Source organism: Helianthus annuus, chromosome 3, assembly GCF_002127325.2.
Source record: "Helianthus annuus cultivar XRQ/B chromosome 3, HanXRQr2.0-SUNRISE, whole genome shotgun sequence".
In the NCBI taxonomy this organism is placed as follows: domain Eukaryota; kingdom Viridiplantae; phylum Streptophyta; class Magnoliopsida; order Asterales; family Asteraceae; genus Helianthus; species Helianthus annuus.
This window is the reverse complement of record NC_035435.2, coordinates 151,938,179-151,962,478: the sequence shown is the minus strand read 5'-3', so window position 1 is coordinate 151,962,478 and position 24,300 is coordinate 151,938,179. Positions and strand designations below refer to the sequence as shown.

Genomic DNA, 24,300 nt, shown 5'->3' with positions numbered 1-24,300 from the left:
TTAGTGAAATATTTCACTTTTAGCAACAAATTCTTTTGTTTTCAAATTTATCTATTCGGTTCAGCTATACCGATCCCACCGTTTTCGAGCAAACCAAATTTCTTGACTTGAATTGTTGACCTTAACTGGTCTCACTAACTAGACTTATTTGTCCAGTTCCTTTTTACCGCTTGCTTGGTCATATTGTGATTCTACTTCACATTACATTTCTTGACCGTGATTGAGTTACATCATGTTTAATTTATATCAACTTTTCATTTTTGAGAATATCACCTTTCGAATATATCATCTTGCGCCTATCAGTGTCAAGACTTGTATCTTTCATGCTTACTATTTAAATTCCTATCAGAATTTATGTTTGTAAGAACATTATTTCTTACTAAAACCGAAGTTTTAGTTTTAGGATCTTTTCTTTATCTTGTGTCAATCATCCATACCGGGATGTTGACAGTCCGTAATTTAATCCTTTACAGTCTTAGTTTTTATGCGGGGATTCTTAACTGATTTCCGTGCTTTATTCCATCTAACCCGTAGGTTTATCACTTAGCCTTATGGGCTATATTTATATTTTTTTTATTAGACATTCACCTCTTTAAGGCGAAGTCCTTATAACTTCTTTCCATTCATGACCCGTGGGTCGTTTTGGCCTCGTAGACCTTTTGCTCTAATTAATACCTCGTAGGTTATGATGATCCCGTAGATCATCTTTTATTCGAGTCTTCCTTCAAATGTGTATACATTTATATACGCATACGGCGTTAAGGCACCATGTTTTTGCTTAACATCATTTATTATCGTTTTGATATTATCTTTGACCTTGACCGTAGTCTAAGGCTACATTCGTTTCTTTTCGGGCACATTTTCCGACTTTATGATTTCTCACGTTATTTATGCGTCGGTTTATCTTATGCTCGCCATTATCCAGATTACATACATTCGTGTTTGATTATGTCCCATTGCCGGGCTCATTATTCTCTTGCATTTAACACTACCTTTATCTGGCTAGTGCTCATTTGTGCCATTCGGCGTTATATTGTATTCAACATGTTTGACCTATTAATGTGAAATCCATCACTTATAAACAATCAACTTTATTCTTTATTCGACCCATTCGACTTCGAGTAGTTGAACATATTTACTCACAATTTCTATATACGAGATTTTATAGTCATAACTCGTAATCCACGTTACTTTGATCTTTCAACCCGCGTTCACGTCTCTTGGTTTACGCATGTGTTTAATTCTTACCCATCCACCGGGTGTTTTACCGAAATTGTTATTATTGCAACCCTCCCGGTATGCATTAAGACCTCGCCTCAGTTTTTATATTCTGACTTTATCTTTAAGTTCGACGTTTTACAAAAAATGACCCGTTAAGGAACATATTTGCATTTTCCGGGTTCGAGTGTAAGTACACCCCCTCCCAATGCATATCTAACTCATCTTACATGTTTACATTCTCCGGGTTCGAGTGTAAGTATCACTCCCTCCCAATATTTGTCTAAATCGTTTTACATGCTTGATGTTTTCTGGGTTCGAGTGTAAGTACACTCCCTCCCAATACTTGTCTAAATCATTTTACATGCTTGATGTTTTCTGGGTTCGAGTGTAAGTACACTCCCTCCCAATACTTGTCTAAATCATTTTACATGCTTGATGTTTTCTGGGTTCGAGTGTAAGTACACTCCCTCCCAATACTTGTCTAAATCATTTTACATGCTTGATGTTTTCTGGGTTCGAGTGTAAGTACACTCCCTCCCAATACTTGTCTAAATCATTTTTACGTGCTTGTTTGTCCCTTCACCCGGGCTCATTATCCTAATGTAATACGCTCCCGTCACTTGGTTGTGCGTTTACATTATTATCAAATATTTTGCTTATCTGATTCATTTGGGTACTTTTCAATTAGTCCCATTCACCCTGCCCTTACTACATCGGGTGTAAACGTGTCCGCCATAAGAAGTTCATGGTATCATATGCCGCTACTTACTTGGCCAGAGTAAGCGATTAACACATGACACGCATGACCTTTTTACAGTTTTCACATCACGCCCTATGTAAGTAATACCTCTATCTGTTTTTCTTGGAAACAATATCCCGGATAGGTTTTCTATTCAGGTCTTTCTAAGTTTTCAATCTACATATGCAACTTTCAGTCTCTACATATCTGTTGCATATTACTATATATGCAATGATTTAAAACGTGCACCTGATAATGCTTGCCCTAACGGGCTTCTCTTGCCATTAGCCTTGTTCGCGGTCGTTACGCGATTTAGTCCTTGATGGGCATGTTCCTCTTGTCATGCCTCGGACTGTTCCTCTATCACATCTTGCATTTGTTTAACCTTTTCCATCTTTAAATGTAAGTGTCCTTCAATCAAGACATTCACAAAGTTAGTAATGTCAACTTTACTAAATGCCCGTATCATAGTACAAGGCTTTTGTACTATATGTGTCAACGCACGAAATGTTGTTAACCATATCTATCATTTAATTTGGGGTAACGTGTATTTCACGATAACCCTATGTGTTGTTTACAACACTTTAATACGCTAAACGATTAACATACTTACACTTACCGGATTTGCGATCAAGCCTCGAACCGAACACACCTTACTCTTTAACTATGAGCTCTGATTACCAACTTGTAACACTCTAGTTATTATTTTAAAGGTTTTCGTATAAATTACGAATACAGACATGTATTTAGTGTTACGTATCCTTAGGAAATTCCGAGTAAATTAAAACTTTTACAATTCAAAAGCTATTCTACGAACGTGATTGGGTTCGTCGTTAAAATTTACAACGAGGCAATGTGCGGAAGCATGAGTCTTTATTGTGTTCGGTTCTTCAGTTTGATCGTCTTCCGGCATCCCATAGTGTACCTACATTTCATAAACATGAAATGCTTAGTCATACAGGGTTTTAAACGTGTCTAAACGGGTCCGAGAAACAATTGATAACAAAACAACAATTTCAACCTGACCTCCACCGTAAATTACGGTGGCACCGTAATTTACGGTGGCCACTGGTTCTACATGCCCCTACCGTAAACCAGTAGGGGGCTACCGTAAGACTTTTCATCTCCACCGTAAATTACGGTGGCACCGTAATTTACGGTGGACTCTGCATCCAGCTTTTCCAATTTGCCGTAATTTTGACCCATTCATGTTTTTATCAAACGAAACATGTTTGTTTGATCCTTATTCTCACGGTAATCATAATTTCAATAATTCCTATCATATTAGGTTCAAGTCACGGGTTCCTTACGTATCTTAAACCCGTTTACGCTCATATGCATATTTCGACCCGTTAAGGGTGTTTATGCATATTTTGATCATGAAACGCTCTCATTCATTTCTAGCATTAACATACAACATTTCTTATCAAGTGATCTTCCACCACAAACTTATTTGTGGTGGACTTAAGGGGGAAATCTATATAATCCGAGTTTTTCTCGTCGGATTACTAAATTCACGACAAAGACTCGTATGGAGTCATTTGACCAAAGGTTTACATCCTTTGCGACTTAATACTTATTTCAATTACCTACTTGATCGTAAAACTCGTTTCAAAACTACCTTTAAAGGTTGTTTATTTGAATTAGCCAACTAGGGCGTTTTAGTCAATTTTTGTCATTCTTTTACGACGAAGGACTATTAGTGCTTGTTTGAACCCCAAATCCGACCTTTTAACCATATTCTTGTTTAGAAACCAATATGTTTCTAAAACACCTTAATCATAACTCAACTTATTCGGCTTACCTAAAAGATAACCGGATATCTTATTTTTACCTCGTCTAACAATTATAAAACTCCAAGCTCTACATGATGAGTTGTATTATTATACATACCTGGCTCGGATCAATATATTGACCCGTTTTAATACATTTCCTTAGTGGCTGCTAAGCGATAGCGATGTAAGCATCCATGTGCTATTTATTTCCTAAAATCATGCATCTTGACAACCCATTAGTCGATATCGTCAAAGGGTGATAATTTCACCTTTTGACCCGTTTGGCCGAATTGACCGATTATATTAGCGAGATGATACTCATTACCACCTCGTAAATAAACATATATATGACTCGCTCCGATTTACACCGTGCGGTCACTTACTTAAAATTCCATTTCTTAACACTTTTTAGCCTACCATGGCTTACGTCATAAATTATCTTTTTTTTTTTCGTAATACGACAAAAGGATATTATGAAATATATGACTAGTGTAAGATATACTTACTTCGTGTCCGAACTATGTTTTTTTTCCTTTCCTTCTTGATTCGTTTGACCCGCTCCCTCATCAAGCTTCCACCTAGCTTGTTACGCGTCAAACTATCATCATTGTTTTCAAGGTGGTTAGTTTAATCACAATTTAATACGATTATTCCACCTTACGCATTTCATACCAAAGATTACCATTTATCGGATTATAGGTCAGTTTGACTTTTGAAAAGTCAAATGCCCATTAGTATACTAATTGCATATTCGAGTTCATCAACTAGTTTTAGCATTCTTTAATTACCCGGTAGGCGTTATCTTTAGACCACCGTTTTAACCAAAGTTCTAACCACGTTCATCATATTTAGAACTCTTTTTAATCACATTTTGTATAATAGCCAAAACATCACAATTAAGTGTTTTAACTACAAAAATTCTAGTTTCGAGCCTTCTTTGAGGCATTTCATCAAACACCTTAAAGGCAGAATTTTACATGTTTATTTATCATGTCTCTAGCTTATCTCTTAGCCCAAATTTCACATAAATCAACCGTCTTACAAAGTGGTTAACTTCTACAATTTCTGAATTCACTTCAAAATTGTCAATTTACACTAGATTAACAATCTATTTCCTAGTGTTCATCAAATTTAACATAACTCACTAATCACCTACAATGGTGATCATAATTTTCACTAAAAATTCACATGATTTCAGCTTGTGTTTGTCTAGGGTTTGTCCCTAAACACTATAGTAGTTCCTAAATCATCATAACATACACATGCAACTAGAATCTCAGATTATTCAAAATTCATGAGAATTTCAAGTTGAAAGATTTCTCAAAATTTTACATACCTTGTAATCCCCTTGTGATGAGGATCAGGAATCTATGTTTAGAATTCGATTTGGACTTGAATTGAACCTTCAATTTGCAAGATTTGTTGAGTTCTAGGGTTTTCACCCTCCTGGTCGCTCCTGGAGATCGATCCACACACTTAGTGTGTGTGGTGTGTTATTATTTTTTTTTTTATTAAATAAAACTTGTTTCCTTTCTCACGGTTTTGGTCCCTCAAGTTTAGATATTCATAAATGAAACTATAACTCATAGTTTATTATTTAATTACCCATTACTAACTAGGTTAATCTTACCTAGTTAACTTAGTGGGTTCCGGGAGTTAAAAACCCGTTGTATTTTAAGTCCCGTTACTCGGACTTTTACAAATTTCATTTCATTAAAAGCTTTTATTCACTTCTTATTTAATATTAGGATTAATTATTTAAAATCCTAATATTTACCGGGTAAGTTTTACCGCTAACGGTATTTTACCCGTCTTTTAGTGCTAACGGGGTTTGATTACCAAACCCGTTTTCGGGGTGTTACAATTTTACTTTGTTTTTTTTATTTATTATTGGGTTAGAAACTTACGTATTACCTGATGTTGGATAATCAGCAGAAAAAAAAAAAGAAAAGAAATATTTTAGTAAAAAATATTAAATATACAAGAGATAAGCTGGATATTATGATTTAAATTATTATTTCATTGGAGTGTAAAACGGGATAATAGGAGTCTTTATTAGAAGTAAGATTCTAAATATACCACATATATAAAAAATCTCTTTGTCTTTTAATATATTATAATATCAGTTATCTTTATCTTTATCATTAAAATCTCTTCTACAAATTTTAAATTTTTTATTTAATATTATCAATAATTGACTTTACATAATAAATATTTAGAAAAATAAGTGTAAAACGGGATAATAGGATCTTTTATTAGAAGTAAGATTCTAAATATACCACATATATAAAAAAATCTCTTTGTCTTTTAATATATTATTATCAGTAATCTTTGTCTTTATCATTATAATCTCTTCTATAAATTTTAAATTTTATATTTAATATTATCAATAATTGACTTTACATTATAAATATTTAGAAAAATAAGTGTAAAACGGGATAATAGGATCCTTTATTAAAAGTAAGATTCTAAATATACCACATATATAAAAAATCTCTTTGTCTTTTAATATATTATATTATCAGTTATCTTTGTCTTTATCATTAAAATCTCTTTTTCAAATCTTAAATTTTATATTTAATATTATCAATAATTGACTTTACATTATAAATATTTAGAAAAATAATTAAGACTGCCTTATAGAGCGCCATGTGTCCCTAACATGGTTTTTTTTATTATATAGTACAGATTTTGATTAATTAAAAAACATAAATAAATTCATTAAAAGACATTACAATTAAATTAAAAAAGAAAAAATAAAAAAAAACATAGAAAATAAAATTACAAAGTATAATTTTTGACTCGTCATCTTCAAGACCACATTTGTTCTTGATGCGTGCACGCAACTTCAATTGTAGGTTGTGTTCCGCTCCTCGAGTAGTGGGGATTGGTTCCAACAGTATTTCAAGATCAATCGCCATTTGTTGATCCTGTTTTAGTTGAAGACGTTCTTGTCGCTCTTCATCTTGTTTTTGCCTATACTCTAAACGTTGTCTTCCAATGTCGATTAGAGCTTCTAATCTCTGATTCATTTCTATAAACCGATCGTTCAACTCAATATTAATTCGAGCATCCGAAGATTGGCTCGCGTTTGGGGTGGACGATGAGGATGGGCTTCTTTGACTTTCTAGTCTTTGATATCGTGATGAAATGCCATTTTGAGCTCTTCCTCAAGAGATCCCATGGTTTAATGTGCACAAACGGGCCTTTCTTTGCTTGGAATTCCACCAAAGCTTGTTGTTGGATGTGAGCATCGTCTTGGCCATTATCCCTACTATTCCACAACCAAGTGTAGATGCTATTGTAGTAAGATACTTTCACCCTCATATCCCTCCACTTACTAATTATTCGATCCCTAGTACGCTAGTCATCCGTGTTTTCATTTAGGCGAAAAACTTTTTTATAATGAGGCCCCAAAACTCGTTATCTTTTTTATATAAAATCAGATAAAAAAATATGTATATAAACAAATAAAATATAAATTTATAAACAAACATTTACAATAATCTATAAAAAAATTAAATATATATGACAAAAAAAATACTTGCCAACTTTAGGGTTCTCGAATATGTCTAGAGAAGCTTGTGCAAAAGCAAATTCTTCAACCAATGTCCACGGTGTATGCGCTTTCTTTATTTTTGAGTCATTCACGTCTTTTTTCTTATGCGACCTTTTGCGAGGCTGTGATGGTCCCGCCTTGTCCGGTGGCGTCTCAGGCACCACCTCGGTTTATGATTTGGGGAAAGTAAAGGGTTGTGACGTTTGGGTTTGTTGAAACCCATAAGAGATTGTTTATAACCAAACACATTCATAGGCATGTTTTTTATCATGCTAAATAGTACAGGGTTGTTGGCGTTTTCAAAAAATATGGGTTCATAGGATAATTAGCCGGGTTTTGGGTGTTTGGGTTTTGGATGTTGGTCGAGGTTGAGGTGTTGGGACGGTTTGTGGCTTGTTGGGGTTAGGGCTGTTCAAAAAGCTCGCGGCTCGGAGCTCGCTCGAAGCTCGCTCGGATTTAGCTCGGAAAAAGCTCGCTCAATTTGGCTCGGTTTAAAAGTGAGCCGAGCCGGCTCGGCTCAGTTAGAAAGTGAGCCTAGCTCGGCTCGTAACGAGCTGAGCTGGCTCGGTTTGGCTCGCTTTATAGCTCGGATCGCTTTAGCTCGAATTATTTTACTTATAATAAGTTTTAATTTTATATACATTATAATATATTATACAAAAAAAACTGATTATTATTTACATGTATATAGGTTTGTAATTTGATATTTATGGCATATTTGAAGATTGATTACCATACTGATGAATTAATATTGTATTTTATTGAAATTAAAACTTATTTTGCGTTGTTAAACTTGATTTTGGTTTAAATTGTATTATGTTGAACTTATTTTGAATATATTCTTTTAAATATTGAATAATATTTTAGGCTATTAAATTTTAAGAGGTATATATTAGTTTTTTTTATAAAATCGAGCCAAACTAAGCCAAGCCGAGCTAGCTCGGTTTAAAACCAAGCCAAGCCCGAGCTTAGATTTTCAGCTCGGTTTCAAATCCGAGCCGAGCCCGAGCTTGGCCTGGTTCGGTTCGGCTCGGCTCATGAACAGCCCTAGTTGGGGTGGTTGATAGTTGGGATTTAATGGGTTACCACATGGAAACATGTTGAATAAAAATTGGAGAGTATATATTGAGAGTGTATGAAGTGTATAAAAAATTGGTATGATGAAATAGGTTGGTTTATACAATGAGTAAAAATTAAATAAAGTGAACTTTTTTTTTTAAGAAAATCATCATTGTGCAACGATCCTTTCCTTGAGACTCTCCTACTCAGACTGGAAGGTATGGGGGCCGGTTGATGCCCGGCTTGGCCCGGCGCCGGACCCCCACACCGCCCCCTGGGGCTCGGCTCAGCAGAAGCGGTCACCCACAGCCGGGGTAGCCGTGCCCACATGTTTGAAAAGTAGCCGTTACAAACGGCTATATTTAATAAAAAAAAAATCCTTTTTTCTATAAAATCACCTATTTTCAACATTATTTCCCCACTTTCAACCCAAAACCCTCTCACTTTTATACCAATTTCCCCACTTTCATTGTCCTTATTTTTTTTTTAACTCGTACTTATATATTTTATACGACAGGAGCGCACAAGAAATTGGTGAACGATTATTTTTCGGATGAGCCACTTTACAACGCCGACATTTTTAGACGCAGGTTCCGAATGAGTCGCCGCTTATTCACAAGGATTGCCAATGATTTGGCGGGGCTAGACCCGTTTTTCACGCAACGTCCTGATGCTCGAAATTATGAAGGGTTTACAACGTTACAAAAGTGTACTTCGGCCATTCGCCAACTGGCGTACGTGACAGTGGCCGACGCTTTGGACGAGTACTTACAGATGTCGGCAAGAACTACGCGGGAATGTTTGTATCGGTTTTTCCATAATGTGGTGAAACTGTATAGCAAAAAATATTTGCGTAAAACCAAACGCCTATGATGTTCAACAGTTGTACCAAGCTCATGAAGCAAGGCACGGGTTTCCGGGAATGCTTGGTAGCATTGATTGTATGCATTGGGGGTGGCATAATTGCCCGACTGCGTGGCGCGGCCAATATACGCGAGGTGATCACGGCTATCCAACCGTGATACTTGAAGCTGTGGCATCACAAGATTTGTGGATATGGCATTCTTTCTTTGGTCTCCCTGGTTCACTCAACGACCTCAACGTGTTATACCAATCGGCCATCTTTACCGATGTCGTTAATGGAACGGGACCGGACACACGTTTTACAGTTTCTGGGGTTGAGTATAGACGTGGGTATTATCTTGCTGACGGGATATATCCGTCTTGGTCTACAATTGTGAAGACTATTCCATATCGCGAGGACGAAAAACGGAAAAAATTTGCCAAGCGTCAAGAAGCTGCAAGAAAAGACATCGAACGTGCTTTTAGTGTCTTACAAAAAAATGGGTCATCGTTGCACAACCGGCACGTGCGTTCACCCCAAAAAGGTTGCGTCTTTGTATGTACGCTTGCATTTTGCTCCATAACATGATTATTGAAGACGAAGGTCGGGCGATTTGTGAGTATGATGAGAATGCATCTTGGGGGAACACTGTCCCGGTTGATCCCCCACAACATGATTTAAACTCGTTCTCGCTAACAAACGACTTCACGCATGCAAACCTCCAACAAGATTTGGTAGAACATATTTGGAACAACGTTAACATGGTGGACGGTGACGGAGCCGAAGACGAAGACGAGTAGTGTGTTTGTTTTAAATTTTTAAATCTAGTCTTTTTTTTTCAAATTTTAGGTAGCGTAATTTTTTATTTTTTAGGTTATGTAATTTTTATTTATGTTATGTAATGGATTTTATTATCTTCCTTTATGTAGTATTTTTATTTAAATGTTGAATACTTTTTATAAAAAATAAAAGTTAAAGAAATAAAAGTTAAACAATTAAAATGAATTAAACAATAAAAAATATGTGGTGGGGCCCCATCCTCCATCCCCCTCCATCTTCAAATTGGCTCATCCCATGCTAGCCGCCTACGTGGAGGCTCATCCCCGTGGGGATGAGCCAAACCATACCTTCTAGTCTCAGGGGCGGATCTACATTGATGTTAGGGGTTGTCCGGGATACCCCTTAACTTTTTTAGTGAAATGCAATGTGTTTTTTGTTTTCTTTGTTTTATGTGTTCGGATATCCTGAACAAATATTAGGATACCCCTAAATAGAGATGGAGAAAAGAAATGAAATATTTTTGAAGAAAAGTGAGAGCTTAAGACCAGAGTTGCAGAGACTTAGTTGAAGAAGACGACTTCCGATTTTTAAAAACCAAAATTTAATTTGTTATTATTTTGACTTTTTATCTTCTCTTGAAAGCTGGAAAGGGGGCTGCAACCCACGTGCCAGTCACCAACTATCATTGTTTGTATTTTATTTTATATTTACACTTACAATTACATTTTAACTTTATTAACTTACATATAATTACTTTATTATGTGTTAGTATTTAACTAACTTAATTATTTATTACAACCTTTTATCATAAATCATCTATTTTAAACTATATAAATACCAGACAACATTTTTTGTTGTATAAAAATTGCTTTATTGTAGAGATTATTTAGTATTATAAAACCTCAAACAATTTAATATATATTAAATTAAAGTTAGTGATGAATTAGTAGTATATATCAGAAGATACACAAACTTAGGTTAGGACCTGACTAACCCAAACCGAGCTGGAAATTTTTATGTTTACTTGTATGAAATTAAAGGATCTAAAAAAGTGACTTCATACAAATAAAATCATAGATCTGCCACTGAATGTACGTTAAAAAATGCTTCATTTTATGAATATATGGCAAAAAAATAGGATACCCCTGAATTTTTCTTCTAGATCCGTCACTGCTCCTACTTCACCCGCGTTATACAAACCACGAGAGGGGGATAAATCAAAGATCGATCACGAGCAATAGGGGTGATGATCATGGCTTGATCCGGTGTTTTGGGGGAGGTAAAACGCCCTCATTAGGAATGATCTTAAGAAAACGATGATTAGTTCAGTTATGGTTTTTAAAGCTGCTTTTTTGTGCTTGATAATGGTAATTAAATTTGTTCAATTAACTGATTTAAGCAAACCAAACCACCATTGATACAACTTTACACCTATTATATATAGCGTGAAAGTTTGTTGCATTTTTTTATGAATTACAAAAAGACTTGACAATTCCATCATTAACAGAATTGCTAGTTTTGTATTTGACCCACAACCTACATCCATATCCATGTCCATATCCTTTTTATCTTTTTTTTTAAGTGGCGGCAATCTTAAAAAAGAAACAAGAACATACTTAAGCAATCTTAAAAAAGAAACAAGAACATACTTAAGCAAGGTGCTCAAAGATGTTCATACAGTACAGTACATAGGAAGAAAAAGACAGAATACTGAAAACAGATACATGGCTACCAAGACTTGTTAAAACCCCTCCATTGTTCCCACTCCAAGTCCAGAGCAGCCAACCTTGAGTTAATCCACAAGAACTAGTTTAATACCCGTCCGGTGGACGGGTTACGTTGAACAACGTAACAAACAAAGCTAATCTATATTAAGTGTATACAAATTTAAACATTACAAATAAAAGCACCACTCTTTAATTTATAAAAGCAAAACAAATGTCAACGGTTTATACAACCACAAAATGATAGAGAATAAAGCTGATAGAGTACTAAAACATGAAATGGTATCATTTAAATACAAAAGTAAAAGATGGGCAAATTTAACATATATGAATTTAGAATGTATGTTGTTGGCATAGTCATACCGTGGGACCCATGACCCACCCAAAGAACACAATACAGATCTCCAAAATATTCTACTCCTACAAAGAACCTACATGACAAAAGATGTAAATCTGCAAACCATCGAGACTAAGTTAATGCCAGTAGTTAAACATCAAGATTATTTATAGGAGTTCCAAAAAATATATTATATTCAATACATAAAGTTAGGGGTATTTATCAGGTATTTTTAATCGGTGTTTCGGGTTAGTCAGGTTTTGATGGCTCGACACTTCAACCGAGTACCAACTCAAATAAGTTCGGTTATTCGATATTCAATTTATGAAAGGGGTTGCTAAAGAAATTATGGCTGCTAAAACTAATACCAGGTTTCATCAAAACTGTAAGGTATTATGAGATAACTCAATATAGCATACACTACTAACCTTTTCATTTCAAGCAAAATGCATGTTTTTCTTTGGATGAACAACGTATTGCCTTCATGTATTTCGTCCATATATAAGGCTTTTATGGGACCGACAATCATCTAGCCTGCAAACAACTATTCAAGTTAAATTATATATGCAAGAAGATAACACTTTCAATTGCACGGGATGAGCAATTGGTAGCGGTACCTACTTTTTGGCATTTTCGGTACCGGTACCGTACCAACATTTTTGGTACCGGTACCCAGGTCATCTACGTTCGTGGGCGTGGGTGGCCTTTTGTCATTGGGTTAACCCGATTGATCGGGCCTTTTGTTGGTCATTAGAAAAAATAGTCATCATAAACCCTCAAATGCATACAAAAATTTATATCTCATAACGTAAAAAAGATGTACATTTGCTATTGAGTGACTTCAGTTGTGATAACCACGTAATACATTCATTCCAACAAAAACAAACACTAGATTTCCTTTACCTTCTTTACACATGCATTCAACAACTATATCCACAAGGACCACAACCACACGAAAACCAAAATATATGACAATAACTCCATGTTATCTTGGACCAGAAAGTTCCATTGCTTCAACCACAAGTGAAGAGTCTTCCATATAATCTGAATATCTTTGTGGAATACTTTCTAACCCCTTAAATCTTGGGGTTTCAACACTTTGTGATGCTTCCCATCTCTTAACTAACCCTTCTCCTTCCAACATTCTCAATACTTCTGATATTTTCGGCCGATAACCAGGGTTAAATTGCGTACACAATAGCACAACTTGAACCATTTCTTGCAACTCCACCCGATCGAAATCTTGTTTTAACGCTTTATCCACCATTAAGTTTAGTTTTCCTTCTAGATGGAGCTTCTTTACCTGTAAAACAAACCACATTATCGCGATCAGATAATCAAATGTAATAAGGTGTAAAACATTAAGAACGGATTATATAACGTACCCAATCTAGCATTATTCCTTTCTGGTTAGCTGCTCTTCCAAAGTCAACGGCTTTTTGTCCAGTAATCAGTTCAAGAAGCAAGATCCCAAAACCAAATACATCGGTTTTTTCCGATGATTGGCCCGTTGACAGATACCCGGGGCAATGTGGCCCACAGTCCCACGAACAGCGGTGGTGAGATGAGAATCACGGTGGTCTAATAATTTTGCCAGCCCGAAATCACCAACAACAGCCTCGAAATCTTCATCCAAAATTGTTATTGTCTTTTAATCTTTTTACAGCTACAGTCGTGCCGTCATTCAACGTCCCTTTGTAAACAATTCCATATCCACCCTTCCCGAGAATATTTTTTGCATTAAAATGGCCGGTTGCAGCCCGAAGTTCCTTGAAAGTATACCTCTTCAAGTGGCCCAAACATACCTCCGGATCATATTGCTCTGCATATATAATACATTTAACACTTATTTAATAATAACAATAAAACATTACTAAAATGCATATAACACACTAATGACTAACCTTTAACATCAAAGAATATTTGTTGGTTTTTCCTATACCGCTACCATATAAGCAATGTGATGACTATGATTATTAGGAACAAAGCACTGAAGCTTGACCCGTGAGCAACACTCAAATGATGTCTTTTTCCATTTGATGAGGATTGGTCTAATAAATAAATTGTTAGTTTATAACTAATAATCCTTACAAGCAATAATAGTAGTATGAACTGAAAAAGACGAACATGGTATCACCTGTAAAACCATCTGATGGAAAAGAGAGAGGTTCGGGATAAATATATGAACAATTATTCACAGAATTCTGCTCGCAAAGTAAAGCGTTGCCAATGATTCTGAAACCGAAACAACATTAACATTAGATAAAAATAAACAATCTTTTTATCCAAATATTAGAACTTGATTGTTGCACCTTCAAATTGCAATAATCAATTAATTCTAATTTCAAAACACAAATTTAAACACCACTCGAGATGAAGAACTCACCTAAACGTTCTGGCCGATAGTTTTGGCATAGGACCACTGAGATTATTGTATGATACGTCCCTGCATAAGAAAGAAAATTGTATCATTGTATGATATAAAAGTTCAAAGTTCAAACAAACCTGGCAAATCTTTATGTAATTATGGAAGATTGACGATAAGAAAAGTGATATATGTATTCAGGAACCGAGCCGGTAAGCACTATCTGCGAATGGGAAACATATAAACAATTTTAGCTGGATTATTGTCGGCTCATGACATCAAGAAAGAACTATGGATTAATGAATATGCATTCCTTTAGTTTCCACTTGAGATGATAAAGGAAAAAGCATCTTAATAGCAACCTGATTACCTCTAGCAGTTGCAACTTGTACAAGCTTTATTGTTCTAGGCAAAAAAGTATCTACATGACATTGTCTTTATTAAAATGTGGAGACCATTATGTGATTAACACTCACTCAGGTATTTCAGCAAACACCAACACCTGGTAGGCATAAAAGAGAGATAATACAGAAAGTATACAAATTTATTTAATCTAAATTAAGGCTAAAGACTTACCGAAAAGAAGACTTGTTGAAAACTACTACTGGTAAGAACTTCTTGCTTCTGTTCTTCTCCTTTTCAACTAAGATTATACATTAACACTCTAAATAAAAACTATATTACTTAGAGATCAGATAAACATTGTGTGTCTTAAGAGTAAATTTTCCTTTACCAGTCGACGATTCTTACAGAATTGCGTCTTATTATATATTTGAGATGACACTTCACATTCTTTTACACAAGGAACCACCCTGATCAACAACAAAAACCCTTCACAAAAAAGATTATGACTCTCTTCTACTACAAATCAACCTTTGAATGATTTTGGGATATGGTTCTTACCAAATTGACAGGGAATGACTTCAAATGAGTGTCGAAAAGAAACATACAGTTTACCGGAAGATTGAGAGCAGAAATAGTTCTTGAGCAATGCCTTTTATTGAACAGCCAGAAACGTAGTGTTACTTCGCAAGCGGAACTAAAACCTAGAATTGCTTCCATTTCATATGTAAGCATGAACCACAAAAAAAAGAACCCGTGATGACTGATCAATTAACCCTTCTTTGAACACTACAAAGCATGAACTACAATAAAAGAAATCAAAAACTTTTAATAAGGGATTTCTTGCTAAATGCTACAAGATTAGAATCTAAGCCTACTTAATTTTTTTTTAAATTCCACACAGCTCAATGTGTCTTCAAAAAGACTATGAATACCTTTGATGACCATCCAAGATCTATGATAAACAACTTCTTAAATGAAATTACATACCCTCCTCTGACGGTTGAACAATCATTCCTCAATACGCTCCACTTTTGTTGACAACCCACCAACCAGAACTCGCGCCACCAGCAGCGGTGTACCCGTGAATGGCAATTTTGACGCTAACATCGAACAGGTGTTGGTCGCTACAAATCACTCAACATAAACTCTAAATCCTAAATAAAATAATACCGCTAAAACTTCGGATGAAGATAAAATAGAAACAAACCTAGATGAAGTTTTGTGGTAACCGTGAGTTTGATTAAAAAAAAAAAACCCGCTAAAGCTCCTTCTGAACATGCAAAATCATAAACCACAAACAAAACTGAATCTTCAAAATCATAGACCAAATATGGCACCTGCAAAACTGTATAGAGAACTGCAAAAATCGCTCAATTTAAAAAAAAAAACGAATTTTGAACAAATTTAGATTATGCAGATGATTAAGAGGAATCACAATGAAGATTTCTGCAAATCGTGAATTGATGTAAACTGTCACGGCCCATGACCCGGTTTGACCCGTTTCAGGAGCCGCGGGACAGAAATCCCGTGATATTTATTTATGTGATTTTAGCAGCGGAAATTTTAACATCAGGATCGTTATAAAGCTAAAAACTTTTCCCGATTATTTTATTTCACAACTCGGGATAAAACCCCGATAATTTACAATAATAAGATTTTTCTGATAAATCTTTATTTCAAAACATATTTCTTTATTTTATACTGAGCCACTATCTTAAGCTTGAAATGCTCTCCGGCACTTTTCCTGAATTACAGTAGATCACCTGAAACATGTTTGAAAAAGGTTTTGTCAGCGGGGAAATACTGAGTGAATCATTCTATTTACTAAAAACAACACATTTGTTATAATTCACAGTATTAAGAGTTTTTACATATGTTTATTATCAACCAACTACCCACAGTATTTGTCACTCGACCGGATCTGTGACTGTGGTCATATCACCATTGGCTGCCCCAATGAATGACGTATATCACTTAATTTTAGGTTCGCCCACCTAATGTGATTAAAACTGTAGTAATGTGCACAATACCCCACATACTGGCTGTAATTTGGTGATTACATAAACTTAATCATTGTAATTATAATTCTGAAAATAATTTGGAGTATTGTAAAACAGTTGATAAAAAGAGAATGACTCACATTGCAGATTTAATACGGACAGAATATGATTTAGCCTGGTTAACCTAATTTCAATAATAATGCACACAAAACTGGGTTAGTGATCAATACAGCAGTCACGATAACTCACGAAATCAAATTCTCACAATGAACGACAAAGTGCAATACTTAAACATTCATCGATTTAACGACGAACAACAAAGTATAACCCAATGTGGGCGGCACTTAAACATTCTTTGGATATATTGATCTCGGAAAATGAATCGTAATAGCGATCGAATGATTACCCTGTTTTGCGGCAGCAATTCGAAAGCAGTGTGTGTTTAATTGTAGTATAACGACTGTAACTCAACGTACAGACAACAACTTTACGTCGTTTTCATTTCCAATTTCAAGTCCCAAGGTCGGCTATTTATAGTGAATTTTGGGACTCCCTTACGGACCGTATGGCTTTTCCCTTTACGGTCCGTAAAGGGTGCAGTCTATATACCTAAGCTAGCTGAGTTCGGGACTAGCTTTGCTGATTCATTAAAAATTCGAATTTCAATTTGTACAGCAAACTTTAGGGATAATTATCACTAGGGTTTAACCCCCCCTGAGTTTTAGGGGCCCTGATCCTGATTCCGATTGTTTCGAAAATTTTAGGGTTAGTGCGGAATTACTTGGGTGTCTCAATTAGGGTTTCCTTATTGACTAATTATCATTCTAATTATTGATTTTAATGAGAGTTGTTACATAAACTGAAGATAAAAATCTAGAATATAGCTATACCTTCGAATCTAAACAAAAGGAGACTTGCCATGGCGATGATTTCTAGCGACGGGGTTAAACATCAATGATTTCAGGGCTTCAATCCGGAGGGTGGTCGGCTGCGTCATCATCTGAAGAAATTAGGGTTGATATGCATCCATCTGGTTACGATTGTGTGTGTATGTACATACTAGATTAGTGTGGTTGTTTGATGGAGCATGTTGGTTGAATTTCATGGGAGAATTGGAAGAAACCCTCGTATAGCAATTGGATAGAGAGCGATGGAGGGGAATGGGGCAAAAATGTAGGTTTGAGATACATCAGGTCTGCTTTAAAGAAGGAAGTGTAATGGAAGTTACAGGAACGTGGGGAGAAGACAAACGTGGGAGAGATTAAATCAGAAAACCGTTCAAATTTCAAAACTTCCTCATTTTAGGATTACAGTTTTTTATTTGAGTTTAAAGGGTCAAGATCAAAAGTTGATGAGTTTAGATGGCTAAGATTATCCTAAAAGTTGATTAGACTTAATGGATTCCATATATATATATATATATATAATAATAGTGCCTTTGTGTCCCCACAATCCTTGATATTTGCTTCGCCTTATTGTTGAATGTTGCGGCATTTCGTGCTAACCATACTTATTTTTATATCTACGTAATAAAAGAAACTATTAGAGTAATCAATTTTTTTGTTTTCTCACCTCTATTTAATTATGGATAATTATTATTTTAATTAAAGATAATTATAATATTATTTTTTTCGAAAAGTTAACTTCATTAAAAACGCAGACACACCTCAAAACGAGGCTGCCGAAACACAACTACATATTTATAAGAGTAAATTAAAAGTTTTGTCCTTTATGTTTGCACCATTTTGCGAGCAGTGTCCTTTGGAGCAAAAGCTTACAGGTGGTGTCCTTAATCTTCCAAAATCTTGCACGTTATATTCTTTAGCCCTAACTCAGTCAGATTTTTGGTTAAATATGATCATGTACTTTGCACATGAGGGCATTATTGTCATTTAACCTTCCCAGGGACTATTTTGTAAAGAATTATTAATCAAGGACTAATTATATAAAACTGAAAAATAAAAATAAATATATTTATATCTGAGTTCAGTTTAAGCAAAGCTCAATACCAATCATCACAGAAGCAATTATGATGCAGACCAGCATTCAACAAATTGAAGGAAAGAAAGAACAATAAACCTATGTACCAATCATAAGCTCAATCACGCAGATCATCATTCAATAAATTGAATGAAAGAACAATCTTCCCATCAGCACCAACAGGCATGAACTCCCCTTGAATACTCCCTTCATCTTTCGCGCCACTCACAAATACCTTCACAAACATCTCCGCCACCATTTCCGCCACCAAATTCATCTCTCCAACCCTACCTACAACCCAAGCATGCCAGGACTTCCCCACCACCGCCCTTAATCTATCCCCTTGATCCGTATTCACAACCACAACAGTATAAACCCTAATCCCTCCCACATCCTGCAAGTACTCATCAAACACTTCATCATTCTGATCAAAATTAAACTCACTTAATGCTCCATACTTCCATAATATCCTTTTATCACCATCTTCATATTCTACACAGTCATCACCAGTGTCTAAACTAACCGAAACCGTATAGTTTCCATCACAAGTGCCACAATGTGATGACCGGAATTGGATCTCGAACACCTCGTAACTCCGATCGTCTCGCTCTTCATCATTTCATCGTCATTGTAAGTGATTCCGTTGTGTCTCTCGATCTGTTTTAACTGAAGATCAAAAGCCCTCTATCAATTGGGCATTACAGGGGCTTGATCGTCTCAATTTGCAGTTTGTCAGATTAGGGTTCATCTCGTTTATACTTTGGGAATTTCGCTGAAACTGAACTAAGATATAAATATATTTATTTTTATTTTTCAGTTTTATATAATTAGTCCTTGATTAATAATTATTTAAAAAATAGCCCCTAGGAAGGTTAAATAACAAGAATGACCTCATGTGCAAGGCACATGACCATATTTAACCAAAAAATTTGACTGGATTAGGGCTAAAGGATATAACGTGCAAGATTTTGGAAGGTAAAGGACACCGCCTGTAAACTTTTGCACCAAAGGACACCGCCTGCAAAATGATACAAACATAAAAGACAAAACTTGTAATTTACTCTATTTATAAACTTATATCATTAACCAAATGAATTTAATATGAAATTTAGTAATTAATTTTTTAAATAAACTTATATTTTTTATTTAAGACCTTCACAAAGTTCAAAATTATATTGGTTAAAATTTTATAAAGCGTAGAATAATGATGATAATTGTTTTTACATATGAGTGATTTCTAATAATTTTTAAATATTTGATGTGGTTGGATGGTAAAAATACAACATAAAATGTAAAATAAAAAAAATAGAGGGTATTAAAAAATCAAAAGTTAATACAGGTTCAAAGAACTAATGTTTGAAATTAATTTGACAAAAATTATAAATGTCACCTCAATCTTTATTTTTTAAAAACATATTTTGAAAACTGTATATGTTAAGAAATTATATTATATTTTATTCAATTAGTATAATAAATGGGTTTATTCAACCGTGCAATGAATATGGTTTTTTAAAACATAACCTTTTTTGTTACTAATTATATAACATTACATTTATCAACCTGTGTAATATATAGAATTGTAACCTAGTATAATTATATTTTTTTTAAATGAAATGAGCTTAAAATGACACATGTCAAGAAGACCAGATTCAGCGGTTAAACCGAACTGTTATTTTCAATAATCCAAACCGGTCGGTTATGAAAATTTAACAAACATCTTATGTGGCGTTTTTCTCAAATGGGCATAGTGGGATAATGCCCAATAATGCCCCATCAATGATTACCCAATTATTATTTTCTTGTTTTTTAAATTTAAAACTAATGATATTTGATTTGGAATGATCTTATAGGCCAAACAATTTGAAGAAAGGCGTTGATAAAAGCACGCCTTGGAGGATTTTTTTGAAAAAACGCCCCCGGGAAACGCCCAAAAACCCCCCACTACCGGTGGTCTTAGTACCATTTGGCGGAAGATCTTTGTAGTTAGAACTTATAAAGTATACTGAATCATTTTTCTTTCAATTCAAGGAAAATTTCGTTCCAAATGGCTGATAATATCGTGGGTAAAGTATTGAACCACCTTCTCCCCGGTTCACAGTTACATACAGACCTACACGTTGGGCCCTTTGCATGAACCATTGGCAATATTAGATCTTCAAGCTTACTCAGGTTAGGCTTTTTTAGCCGACAGTCATCATGACATAGGATAATAATCCAACCATCCACTACCACTCAAGATGCTCCACAACATTACCTTTATCCTCATGGTCATGGTCAATTCAATTCTACAAACTACAAATTCCACCAAAGCAATCTAATGATGATGAATACTACTGGACTAAACTTGTTTCCTTGTATTTACCTAACAATATATAAATCATGATGATTTTTTTAAGAATATGTTGATAATGACTCCCAAAGCAGCCCCCATGCACTAAAGACATCATTTAAAACCTTGTAATATTGTTGCATTAAAACTAAAGTTAAATACATATGATATACTTGATGATGAAAATTGCACCAAGTTGATCCATAAACATCAACTTTAAGTATATACATCATATACTATATGTACATCTTAAGTATATTTGACAGTTGGATAAGTATAACGGGGCGGATCCATGGTGTTTTTGGGACTTCCCAGGAACCCCTCGGTTTGGAAAAAAAAATGATAAAAATTAGTTGAAACTTTGTATGATTTGGAAAAAAATATCGAGAATTAGTGAAAAGCTAACGAAAGAAACCCCTTGGAAAAAATTACTGGATCCGCCACTAAAGTATATATATGCTGTGAGCATAGAGTGAAATAGAGTCGTCGTTTTCAATATGAGTTTTAGGCGTTGTTTGTTTACATTTCAAGATACTTTTATAAGTTTTTGTTAAATTTCAACTTCATGAAGCATTAAGCTGACAATAACGCATTGTTTTGAGCATATATCTCAAGAGATTTCTAAAAGGAAAAAATTCTAGAGCAACAAAAAAAAAAGTTAAAGAGGTTGAACATGTTGGAGACTACTTAATTCTAAGTTCTCTTGTACTTATCCATTTTACACTTGAATAGTATTTCTCTTGTAAGTATGAACACAATCCATTTTCGATAAAAGTACATCTGCTGCTAAATTTTGTATACATCAGTCAGTCACATTAGGGTGGGGTGTTGCATTCTGATTCCAAAGAAATCACGGTTTCGAATGCCCCAACCAACGCGCTCACCTTATTCTTTCTTTGTTCACGAAGCCTAATTACCGTCTCCTCTATCACATTATTGTACGCCGTATTATCCTTCTTGTCGAGACCAACCCCAACATGGCTATTTATGGCCACCACATCTCTGCCCCTTGCCACCCCTCCATTTTCTTCCTTTTTCTTTTCTTCCACTTTTTTAGATTCCACTATTGCTTCTTTCCTTATTGGTTGTTGATCTTCTTGGGCTACATTGGGCTCCAAGAAGCGACTAGCAATAAGAGCAATCTTGGGCTGTTGTTTGGGCTCTGGTATCTTGTTCATTTCGGGCTCTAACTTCGGCTCTGGCTTATGCTCCACTTTGGGCTTAGGCTTTGGTTCCGGCTCCAACTCTGGCTCGGGCTTATACTTCATTTCGTGCTTTGAATCTAAATCCAGTTCCATCTCTTGCTTATGTTCCATTTCGAGCTTCGCCTCTTCCATCTTTGGCTCCGGCTTATACACTGGTTCTGGTTCTAGTTCTAGTTCTGCTTTTGCTTCTAATTCCGGCTTTTGCTTTTCCTCCACTTCTTGTTCCGGTTCTGACTCATGCTCCACATCAAGATTCGAATCCGAATCTTGATCCAACTGTGGCTTATGTTCGCCTTCAGTTTCCGGCTCTGATTCTGGCTCCGGTTTTAACTCTAGTTTTTCCACCACATTGGGCTCAGGCTCTAGTTCTGGCTCTGGCTCATACTCCACTTCTGGTTTCGGCTCGAAGTCTTGTTCTGGCTCTAGCTTGTGGTCCACATCTAGATTCGGCTCTGAATCTTGATCCAGCCCAGGCTTATGCTCGGCTTCAACTTTCTTCTCTGATTCTGGTTCTGCTTCTGATTCTAATTCATCTTCTTGATCGGTAGCTGCCGGAGACTGCTTAGAATCGGTTTCTACACCATCTTGATCAATCTCTAGATCACTCTCATCTTCATTTTGACTCTTTTCAGAAACTTGATCATGATCTTTTGGTTTTAATTTTGGAGCTAGTTTTGTTGGTTGTTTGGTTAGCTTTTTAGTACTTCCAATGCTGTCCTTCTTACCACTTGTTGGGCTTCTTTTAGTTCCTGGTTTAGGAAGTGGTGGAGATTTCACAATTTCTTTAGATTTTGGCGTCAAATGAGGCGTTTTCAATGATAGGGTTTTTGTGTTGATTTCTTTGATATTCGGAGACGGGCTGCGTAATTTATCTTTAGGATTCGGTGAAGGACTGCGTATACTAGCTTTAGGATTCGGAGAAGGACTGCGTATACTAGCTTTAGGATTAGGAGAAGGACTACGTATGCTGGCTTTAAGATTCGGTGAAGGACTACGTATACTAGCTTTAAGATTCGGAGAAGGACTACGTATACTAGCTTTAGGATTCGGAGAAGGACTACGTATACCGGCTTTAAGATTAGGAGAAGGACTGCGTAAGCTAGGCGTACGCGCTCGAGCGGGAGATGGTGGTTGTTTTTTGGTGGTTTGGTTGGAAGAGTCAGTGTTTGATGCAACTTTTTTGGTTTCATTCGAGGGGGACAAGGTTGTCTTTTCTGTCGAAACAGGATTCGTCGTGGCCTGTTTCTTTGGTTGGGCAGTAGTTGTAGTTGCGGCTTTTCGTGTTGGTGTCGACGAAGATGTCTTTTTGTCCTTCGTGGCCGCTTTTGACGCCATTCGTCGAGCCTGCATTTTGCAAGGAAATACATGAAAATATGATAGGATTCAAAATTAAATCAAAAATAATGTTTGTTTATAGATTGTGGTTGATCATACCTTGTTGATTCAAGTGATGAAAATTGGACAATTAAGGCGTGAAGGGGATCATAGGACATGAAGAAAGAATCATTGATTGTTTTTTTTTTTTTAATTTATGTTTTCATTCCACAAAAGTTGGAATGCATGTGTTGGTTTGAGATGATGTATGCAATTTGTGATGTTCCAAAGAAATTGGCATTGTTTGTGGGACATTAAGATTGTGTTGATCATCATGAAATCATCCTATTTATATGGAATGTCGTTTACCACTAAACTTGCATATTGTTTAGATAACCTAAATAAAATAAGAAGGATATTGAATGTTTATGGGGAAAAAAGGGAGGAGAGTGGTGGTCTTCAATAGCCGCTAACCAAATATGAATAGCAATATAGCATTGTACAAATTATATATTACAAGTTTTATTGCATTGTTATCTTGTAACAATGGGACTTTAATTTACTTATAAAGGTGATATATTTATATCATGTATGTTCATTATTCTTTACAATTTTAAGCATGATAGTATGACCACTAAATGTATATAGAATGAGTATCAATTGGTTTTCTATATTTATTGCGGCTATGCCGCATTTCAAGTATAAATTGTGTCGGGTTGACAGG

The 24,300-nt window shown here is 35.4% G+C and overlaps 2 protein-coding genes, 1 long non-coding RNA gene and 1 pseudogene across 3 annotated transcripts; 1 reads left to right on the top strand and 3 right to left on the bottom strand.

The window, feature by feature from the left end:
- Positions 1-2,652: 2,652 nt before the first annotated feature.
- LOC118490208 lies at positions 2,653-5,221 on the bottom strand. The gene is made up of 3 exons (XR_004888625.1): positions 5,072-5,221; positions 3,854-4,333; positions 2,653-2,885 (listed from the first exon to the last, which is right to left on the bottom strand). It is a non-coding gene; the product is annotated as an uncharacterized LOC118490208 (long non-coding RNA).
- Positions 5,222-9,275: 4,054 nt separating this feature from the next.
- On the top strand, positions 9,276-9,997 carry LOC110932290. Its single transcript, XM_022175636.1, has 2 exons — positions 9,276-9,672; positions 9,795-9,997. The coding sequence occupies exons 1-2, from the start codon at positions 9,276-9,278 to the stop codon at positions 9,995-9,997; spliced, it is 600 nt and encodes a 199-aa protein (XP_022031328.1).
- Positions 9,998-12,862: 2,865 nt separating this feature from the next.
- On the bottom strand, positions 12,863-15,591 carry LOC110930164 (annotated as a pseudogene).
- A 6,147-nt stretch (positions 15,592-21,738) lies between these two features.
- LOC110930163 (pollen-specific leucine-rich repeat extensin-like protein 1) lies at positions 21,739-23,982 on the bottom strand. The gene is made up of 2 exons (XM_022173395.2): positions 23,697-23,982; positions 21,739-23,606 (listed from the first exon to the last, which is right to left on the bottom strand). The coding sequence occupies exon 2, from the start codon at positions 23,595-23,597 to the stop codon at positions 21,873-21,875; it is 1,725 nt and encodes a 574-aa protein (XP_022029087.1). The 5' UTR covers positions 23,598-23,606; positions 23,697-23,982; the 3' UTR covers positions 21,739-21,872.
- Between the last annotated feature and the right edge of the window lie 318 nt (positions 23,983-24,300).